This window comes from Botryllus schlosseri, chromosome 11 (genome assembly GCF_051294905.1).
Source record: "Botryllus schlosseri isolate E-star chromosome 11, Bs_hap1, whole genome shotgun sequence".
Classification (NCBI taxonomy): Eukaryota; Metazoa; Chordata; class Ascidiacea; order Stolidobranchia; family Styelidae; genus Botryllus; species Botryllus schlosseri.
The window spans coordinates 16544586-16553896 of NC_137246.1; the positions used below are offsets into that span (position 1 = coordinate 16544586).

The following is a 9311-nucleotide window of genomic DNA, read 5'->3' on the forward strand; positions in this document are numbered from 1 at the left end:
CGTCTTTTTCGAAAATATTTACACAATTATGACATAACTATACAACTTTTGAATTTTTTTTAAATCGCATTTCTTCAAATGCAACCCTACGGATAGCTCCCATAAAGCTGGTGTCTCTGCTACTAAGCTATCTCATCTATTGATAACAGACGACTCAACAATTAAACAATGTTTGACAAAAATACTGTGCATTCGAACAAAATGAAGCGTGCCTAATATTTGCTAATTGCTACACCTTTAGACTATACGAGCATCAGACAGTCAATTTACCACTTGGAAATTCGATACTAATGACCTGTTGTGTATCAAATTCCTGGTATTGATAGTCACCACACATTTTCTGCATGTCTGTCCAGCAGTATATTAAAGTACACTATTCGTGGTATTTCCTATATGGGTATGGGTATGTTATATTAGACCACTTCTACTTAACAGCTTATGTTATTGTATGAAAACTGCGAGGTTCGCACTTTGGGCGGGCGATAAAGGCCAATTTCATACTACCAGAAAAAATTGACCCAATTCCAGTATACAGGAGAATGCACTGGTCTTGCATGCATTCACAACAAACGGTCGATGGCTCAACAACATCGAAATGTCAACTTGCTCCGTTTACTGATGAGGTATTATGATAAGCGCATACTGATTCCCCCGCAGGGATCTGGTATCTGGATCACACAAGAAAAAGTATGTCTGTCGACGCTTTATAAGAAACTAAATTTACGAAATAAGAATTAATCTGTCAAAGTTAGCTGCGATAATAGCGTTTGCTGACGTTCCTCCGCGCACATTCAACAGCACGCAATACTCGTCTGAGACGGAGCATCAACAAAATATTTCACGATGATAGCAGCAAATGTTGCCTTATTCTTCGCAGTTTTGGGTTTCGCGTATTCGAGAGAGTCTGGTCTAACCCCACTCGGTGAGCGTTTGGTAATAAAGGTTCCTTGATCATGCTGTGGTTTAATGTCTGGCGTCCACGCAACTTACTGACAGAGATGCCCGATGCTGTAACGCGGAGCTTGTGTATTTTTAGACCCGAGAGTATTCGCAAGCTTGGACGGGACGAGCCTGAAGCCGTTGAAAGGCAATCATTCTCAAGAAAGCATTTTCATGCATTACATCCTACTCGGGTAAGAGCCTATACTCCGCGGCAAGTCCTGTATTGATTTACGAGCAACCCAATTTCTCATTTAACAGAAATCAAATTGAGAAGGTTTCGGCGAAATACGGCCTTTTCAAGTTTGAAAACGGACAGCTCCATGTTCAACTGCTTCAAACGAACGGGGTGATAACCGGGCGATTTCACACTTCCATCCGAAGGTTGGGCGCGTCAGATTTTTATTAGTAGGCTAGACAATTAGACTTAGACATGCATGTTTGTCGCTTTCGTCAGGTTGAAGCGTGTGCCGTTGTAGGACTAGCCATTATCACCGAAATAACCTAAAAATATTACATATAGGCTTCTTATATACCTTATGCCCCTCTTTCATCTCAGAAGAACTTTCAAAAAATCGTTGACTCTCCCAATTTACGCTGACGGGGCATATTTTGCGAAATTGGCTAACGCGACGTTGACCTTCAGCATAAACTTACCGAAAGATCCACGTGAGTTTCATTATACACCATGGATTATTATTCACAAGGTGTCAGTATCACAGTCGGAATGATATTGCCCAGGACAGAACATGACATTGCATGCATGCATCGCGGACGTGCTGCAGCTTGAACTCGACCTCGACGCTAACAATAGCGAAGACAACAAATCGCTGAAGAAATTGAGATTCTGGCTTCGAAACGCTATGCTCCCTAGTTTCTCCGAGTTATTCTGCGAGTCAATGGAGAGGTATGTAATTCGAGTTATAAGGTATAGGTTGAATGTTCGTACCTAAATATCATCCCCTCCAAACCATTTCACGAGAGATATTCCTAGTTTGGAACAAGTCTATAGAGACCAAAGTATCGACGTGTAGCGCCGTATTAAGACGCAGGCGTTAGACAATATTATCCGACTCTCTTTCTACGTCCATTTTCCATGGTCCACAAAGCATTGTAGTTCAAGTAACGTTTTATCGATATTCTGAACTGGATAGGTCAATGCGCGAGAAATGCGTGATTCAGAGGTGGACTGCGGGGCCGAATACACTGGGCCCGAGCCCGAAAGTTGATATTGCAGTCTGAATTCAACCTGACAACCAGTACAAGTTTAATGGTTGATTACGATTATATAGTCGAGTGAAATATATTGTATGGTCGAGTTGCGCGAAATATTTTATGATGTCCACTCCGAACCTGAAAAGTTCGACCCGACTTCTCCCTCTCATCGGACTTATTGACGTTTGGTAATTACATCAGAGCCACTTAATTTTGTGTTCAAGCCTACCTTTATAGTGTTGCGGTTTACTTACTTACATCTCCATTTGTTTCCATCTAGAGTTCTAGCTCAAGGCTCAGAAGCTGCCATCGTGAGAGCGTTGCAGGGTCGGCTCTGCCAACTTCTCGAAATGGAGACTTGTCCTGGGATATCGGAGACGCTGGTTTCGCTGAAAACCGGCGCAAAAAATTAACCGTTTCAACCCATTTATGACGCCAAATATTTACTTCAAACTCGCAATATTTTACGTGGGCGATATTCTATTTGAACCAAATATATGTATACTATATATATATATGTATAATGATTGCAGCATAAATATACCTGTGTTTGCAGCACTCAGGTTAGACCGCAAGTTCATTATAGGCAATTCTAGCAACACGAAGCATATTGGCCAGCCGCTGTGTTAGAACTTTGTATACTTGGCCTTATTGCATCACAATTACATTCTCGTGAACGGCATAGGTCAGGGCCGGCCAACCCGTGGCCCGCGAGTAGGTTTTGAGTGGCCCGCGAGGTAATTTTCGATTGTGAACTTGCAAGGCCAACCAAAAATTTTATTAGTCTGGCCGCAACACTGGGGATGTGACGACTAAAATATCAGTTCCGACGCTTTGGCAGATCCATTGGCCATCAGTCACATTTTTGGCTTTAACTCATGATGAGAATCAGTCAAAAGGCTAGAAGTGGTTCCCATGCTGTTTTGGTTAATGACGCCGTTCGGTAAGTTTGAATATCTCGCGACCCCGCTGAGTGGCGAGGTGATCAACGATTTTTTTTCTTCTACATGACACAGTCTATTGAAGTAAACGCTATAATATAGAATTCAAATCATTCATTCGCAACCATAGCAGGGCCTACGCTGTGTGATGGCCATTGGCCAACGCTTTTCGCTAGTTAGTTGTTACGATTTTGGCATCGAACGCAAACTTCGCAGGGAATCGTAGGCCCCCTTATTCCGGTGCAGATTATTTCCTCGTGGAATTTTCGTTGTAGGACTAGGCTGGATGATCAGCAAGTCGTACGTTTTACAACATAAGTACAATTTTTATTGTTCAGTAGTAGCAGGCGCATTTGGAATATATTTATGGCACCCGCTTATCCCAGCTGATCTCATTTACTATTCAAGTGATTGAGATACTATACAGTGCCTGCCATGTGAATCGGAATAAGTAGGATTCTAGTTGATGCATTTTAATTAAAATCTGAAGAAAAGACTCATGAATTTCACTAACCAAATGCATGATTGCCTCAAGATCGTGGTATCGACACAACCTTTGCGTTATCGCATTTGGTAACCACTGACTTAAGAAGTGTTATAGATTTGTCTAATAAGTACGTATCGCATGTAGCGATGTGTTAGAACTGCGTGTGGTAAGACATTTAGCTTAAAAGAGACTGCTCCCCTCCGATATAACTAATGAAATAGGCTACTGTTTAATCTAATAGTAGCTATTCGCGTCATAGATTACGGCGCTTCGCGTTCAAAAAGCATTATTATCCATGAAAAGCAACAAATTCGACAGAAACCTTACCACTATTTGCGTCAGAATTTGCGTCTCAACTTCACATTACTAGCTATACATAACCTCGAAAGTACGAAAACAAATTTACCGCAGAACCAACGCGAATCTACCCGCACCTCACCACACCATCAGTTGGCTCGATTATAGTAGGCTTTTAACACGTATTCCTTACCAATAACGGCGATGCTTCGCGTGAATCACGGCACAACTAGCTGACTAGCGTCATGCTAAGCCGTGGTAAACACGCCACCATCATGGCGTAGCTACCAAGAAAGGCGATCTGAGGCCATTGTCCGTGGGTCGATACACCTATGTCAGTGTATAGGCTAGGTACAGTGGTCGGGAACCTATGGCTCGCGAGCCATATATAGCTCTTTTGGGCATAAGATATGGCTCTTTGACATATTTTTAATTTTGTATTTAATTTTATCGATATTGCAGCAACTTGTTAGTAAATTTTCTTAACGACCAGAATAATTATTCACGTGGCAGCATAAACATGTATTTGAAAGGTCAAGGTAGGGTCGTATCCAGGGTTAAGGGCTCCGACCGCTTTACAAAATCCTCAAATTTGAGTTTCTGTAGCGCCAGCGACCAATATCCCTCTCGTCGCGAATTCGATGTACCCGCTGGCATCGCGCGCTGCGTAATCTTGGATGGCGCCATACGCTGGTTGATCATAAGCAGGGCCGTAACAGCACTTCGTCAGCCCCCCCCCAAAAAAACTTTGGTCTTGGGCTCCCCATAGGGTTATAGACCGAACGTCTGGGGGGCTTCGCCCCCCAGGCCCCCCAGACCCCCCTCCGGTGATCCACTGTTTACCACTATTCATCATATTTTTTGGGAGTTTCTTTAGGGAATCAGCTTTTGTTGCCTAAGCGCGCGAAGCACGCAAAATTTCTAGAATTCATGATTACATAGCTCAGTATGATCGGGAATTGCATACATTGTTATCACTTTTTATATTCTCTCTGCTCACGTAATCAGATTTGCCGGTAGAGCTGAGTGAGGTGTGTTTGAAAAGGTAGGACCACTCAATAATAATTAAACATCTTCGGGCGTATACCCGTTGGCAGGAACAGAACAGCACCTCGTCAGGCCCCCAAAACGTGGGTCTTGGGCTCCCATATGGTGATAAAACGACCACCCCCCCCCGATCATGCTGTTCGCGTTTGTCACGAAATTACCTGTACTGTATTGCGAGCCAGCGCAACGCGCGAAAATTTTCGATAATTTATGATAAAATCGGTCAATCAGATCGGCGATAGCATATATAATATGCTATCAATTTATTGTCTTCTCTACTCACGTAATTAGATTTACCGGTGGAGCTGAGTGAAGTGTCTTGAAAACGGGAGGACCCGTAAATAAGGATTAAACATCTTCGGGCGGGCGGAACCGTTGATATGACTTCGTTACATGATGTTATTTCGTGACTTCCAGTCTGCTATATCAAAAAATATAGAACCGCCCAAACGTAGGCTTCTAAACTAAGAGACGCACACGATTTCAAATTGGTATTTCTTCACTGGCGTAAAATTTTTCCCAGCGGGATGGTATTTGTCTTGTGAGGTTCAGATTGCAAAGACAGGAACATTCGGCGCCAGTCATTTAGGCGCCTATGGACTATTAAACCTACATGTATTTTGTATATATAGCGAAGTCTTTGATCTGTATAAGGGCATAGACCTTTTCGGCCAAGCTTTTCTCGCTGCCAATCGTTCTGGCACACTTCTTGGAGTCGCGTGTTATATGGCCTAAAACTATATTGTATGTCTTGGTGGGTCGTGGCGCGGTAATGGCCCAATACCCAATAATAAAGATAAATGGCTACTTGAATTCGCGCACAGCGCGAAAAAATTTTAAAAAATTGCATGAATTTTCAAAAAATACTTTATGATTTATGCTAATTCACGAAATAATTTTGGGCCCCCCATCGAGCTCGGCCCCCCCAATTGGGGGGTTTGGGGTGCGGAAGTTACGGTGCTGATCATAAGAGAATAGCAGACATGGGGACGCCTATATATGACAATCTTGTTTTCAAATACACATTGTCTTCCTGATCAACGCCGAGAAATGAACTGTCTTTGAAGTGAGATTCCAATTACAAATCCAAATTACTAACAACGCTTCGCTATCCAATTCCACAGTGATAAGTAGCTTTCTAGTACTGCGCGCCGTTAGAATGTAGGCGCGTAGTGCAAAGGGCCGTAACAGCACTTCGTCAGCCCCCCCCCCCCAAAAAAAAACGTTGGTTTTGGGCCCCTCATAGGGTGGTAAACCGGACTTCTGGAGGGCGACCCTCCTCCGACTATACGCTGTTTACATTGGATCTACGCTGTTTCTTCAATGGGTATCCGTTTACTGAGTCAGCTTTGCCAGCTTAATCGCGCGAAACGCGAAAAATTTCTATAATTCGTGACTCAATCGGTCAATATGATCGGTATAGCTTATTATTGCTATCAATTTATATCCTCTCTCTGCTTCCGTAATCTAATTTACCGGTAGAGCTAAGTAAGGTGTGCTTCAAAAAGTAGGACCCCTCAATAATAATTGTACATCTCCGTGTGTATACCCGTTGGCAGGAACGAAACAGCACTTCGTCAGGCCCCCCAAAAACGTGAGTCTTGGGCTTCCATAGGGTGATAAACCGACCCCCCCCTGCCAATCACGTTGTTCGCTTTTGCCACGAAATTACAGTTGTACTGTATTGTTCAGTTAGCCAGCGCCAAGCGCGAAAACTTTTGATAATTGATGATAAAATCGGTCAATAAGATCCGGAATTGCATATATATTGCTATCAATTTCTTGTCTTCTCTACTCACGTAATCAGATTTACCGGCGGAGCTGAGTAAGGTGTCTTTGAAACTGTAGAGCCCGTAAATAATAATTAAACATCTTCTGACGGGTGGACTCGTTATTGGTATGACTTCGTTACATGATGTTACTTCGTGACCTCCTGTCAGCTATATCAAAAAATATAGGATCGACCAAACGTACTAAACTAATAGATCACACGATTTCAAATTGGTATTTCTTCACTGGCATCTAATTTTTCCCTGCGGGGTTGTATTTGTCTTGTGAGGTTCAGACTACCAAGACAGGAACATTCGGCGCCAGTCATTTAGGCGCCTATGAACAAATAAACCTATATGTATTTCGTATATATAACGAAGTTTTCGGTCACCACAAGGGCAGTCCTTTTCGGCCAAGGTTTCTCGCTGCCGATCGTTCTGGCACGCTTCTTGGAGTCGCGTGATACATGGCCTAATACTGTATATGTCTTGATGCGTCGTGGCGCGGTAATGGCCAACCCCGATATGCCCATTTCTATAAATCTTGCGTATTTTGTCTTGGGGGAAGAGTACCCAATAATCATAACATTTGGCAACTTGAAATCGCGTGCAGCGCGAAAAAATTTTGAAAAAGTTGCATAAAGTTTTAAAAAATACCCTATAATTTATGCTAATTCACCAAAAAATATGGGGCCCCCTTTCGAGCTCGCCCCCCCCCCCATTGGGGGGTTTCGGGTGCGGCAGTTACGGCCCTGAGTGCAAGGTTTATGTTACCGCCGAATGGAGAAGTCGGCCAATATTTAGATTTTCGGAATCAGTGCTATAGTTATTTAGTTGTTGATATACGATGTTATTTTGAATTCTCTACTAGTTGCTCACGATTACCCCTGACAAGCGTCAGTCGGAAATATTCGGGTTCATTTCATAATGAATCTACTATTCAATTGTGTATTGAAGTTCTGTACCTCCAAGAAGCTGTTATTTAGATTAATATCAGTGATTATAAATTCTGAGCCATATTTATGATGAATTGCGCTATCACTGGTGATTAGTAGGCAACGAGTTTTCACAGAGAAAATATGGCGTCCACGGCGAATCCCATGTAGTGAGTTAGAATTAGTACTACCATGACGTCACGATTTTTCAATTGTGACGTAACAATTGATTGAAATGTATGGCTCTTTTGGAGTTAAAATGGAAAATATTGGGCTAACATGGCTCTTCAGACGAAAAAGGTTCCCGACCACTGGAGGTGTAAGAAGGCGCCTTTCGTCTCGGTGCTCGCAGGGCCGAAACTTCGTCACCCCCCCCCTCAAACGTTGGTGTTGGGCCCCCATAGGATCATGCATCATACTTCTGGGGGCTAAGCCGCCCCAGACCCCCTTCACGACGGGCCTTCTTACGACTACAAGTAGCCTATAAGCCCCATTTTATATTATATGGATTCTGTGTATAAGTGTATGTAGTTGTGATATTCAGGATGGAATTTTGTCTATAATATTGGTAATTGCATATTACGCTATCAATTAGTCATCCTCTCTCAGTCAACGCGAAAAAATTTACTGACAGAGCCGAAGGAGTTGGTGACTTCGGAATTCAGATAGCAAGCGCAGGACTATTCTGCACCTATGGATATTGGCAATATATACAATTATACATTGATGGTTTCTGTCAACATGCGGTCATTTTTTCCCGTTTTATTTTGGTAACACACTGCGAAGTCGCATGTTGGCCGAAACTTCAGAAGTCTTGGTGTGTCGCGAAACGGCAATGACCGTCACTGAAATGCCAATTTTCCGTTCATCTTTTTCGTTGAGCATTCTATATCAAATCAATTGAAATAACTGAATACACTAAGGGAAAAATGATATATGTATTGTGGAATGTAGAATGGTATCGGCTAACAAGGTGCTGAGAAAATGCTCTTGGCGACCCACCTTCTCTTGCTAATGTTGTTTTTCTCATCCTTGAGTATCTGTATCTGTGTGTGTGTGTGGGGGGGGGTCAATGCTCCACCAGTCATGAACCTCACCGCACGTCACTGGGAGGAAGTCAGGGTCAATTTATAAAAATACATATTTAGCCAGCCTAATTATTCAAAACAATGATAGACATAAAACAATCTGAGGCACTTACCGTGTAATTCGTAATGTAACACTTGCAACAAACAAGTTTCGGATTATATTATATAGGAACAGTGACTTGTGACTTTAATTGTTGCGGAATACTATGCAATATCAGTTATATTTTGAATCTAGATTATGCATACGACGTACCTAGGCTACGTAACCACGGTATATAAATAAATAGATTTCAATTAAACGCATTTGAGGTGAAGTTAATACAGCCAATGGCATTAGCGCATTTTCATTCAAATGTGTATATGTTTTGTTCTAAATTCCAAGCAACTTATGCGGGCAGGTCAGAATCGCGTCTCGGAGAGTATTATGCCCAGGTCTGTCCCATTTGATCAGTTAGGAGCCATACCCGTGATTGTTATGTTATTTCGTTACGCAACAGTCCAATGCTTTTTACTGCACCTGTCCCTCTAAATTACGTTTCGATTGGCCGGTGTCCCGTTGGAAATTTCGTTCAGTAAAATCATATAGAGGTGAT

The 9311-nt window shown here is 42.5% G+C and overlaps 1 protein-coding gene and 1 long non-coding RNA gene across 3 annotated transcripts in view; both read left to right on the forward strand.

The window, feature by feature from the left end:
* LOC145449982 (uncharacterized) overlaps nt 1–9311 on the forward strand; it is a 337566-nt gene that overhangs the window by 192749 nt on the left and 135506 nt on the right. The gene's annotated exons all lie outside the window — the stretch shown is intronic.
* Nucleotides 723–2667, forward strand: LOC145450616 (uncharacterized). Of its 2 annotated transcripts, none has more exons than XM_080329127.1 (6): nt 723–922; nt 1037–1133; nt 1201–1323; nt 1499–1608; nt 1681–1846; nt 2435–2667. In XM_080329127.1, exons 1-6 carry the CDS (start codon nt 844–846, stop codon nt 2565–2567), a joined length of 708 nt encoding a protein of 235 aa, XP_080185253.1. In that variant the 5' UTR covers nt 723–843; the 3' UTR covers nt 2568–2667. The 2 variants fall into 2 exon arrangements, with proteins under 2 accessions (XP_080185253.1, XP_080185254.1); XM_080329128.1 differs by having other exon boundaries at nt 1502–1608.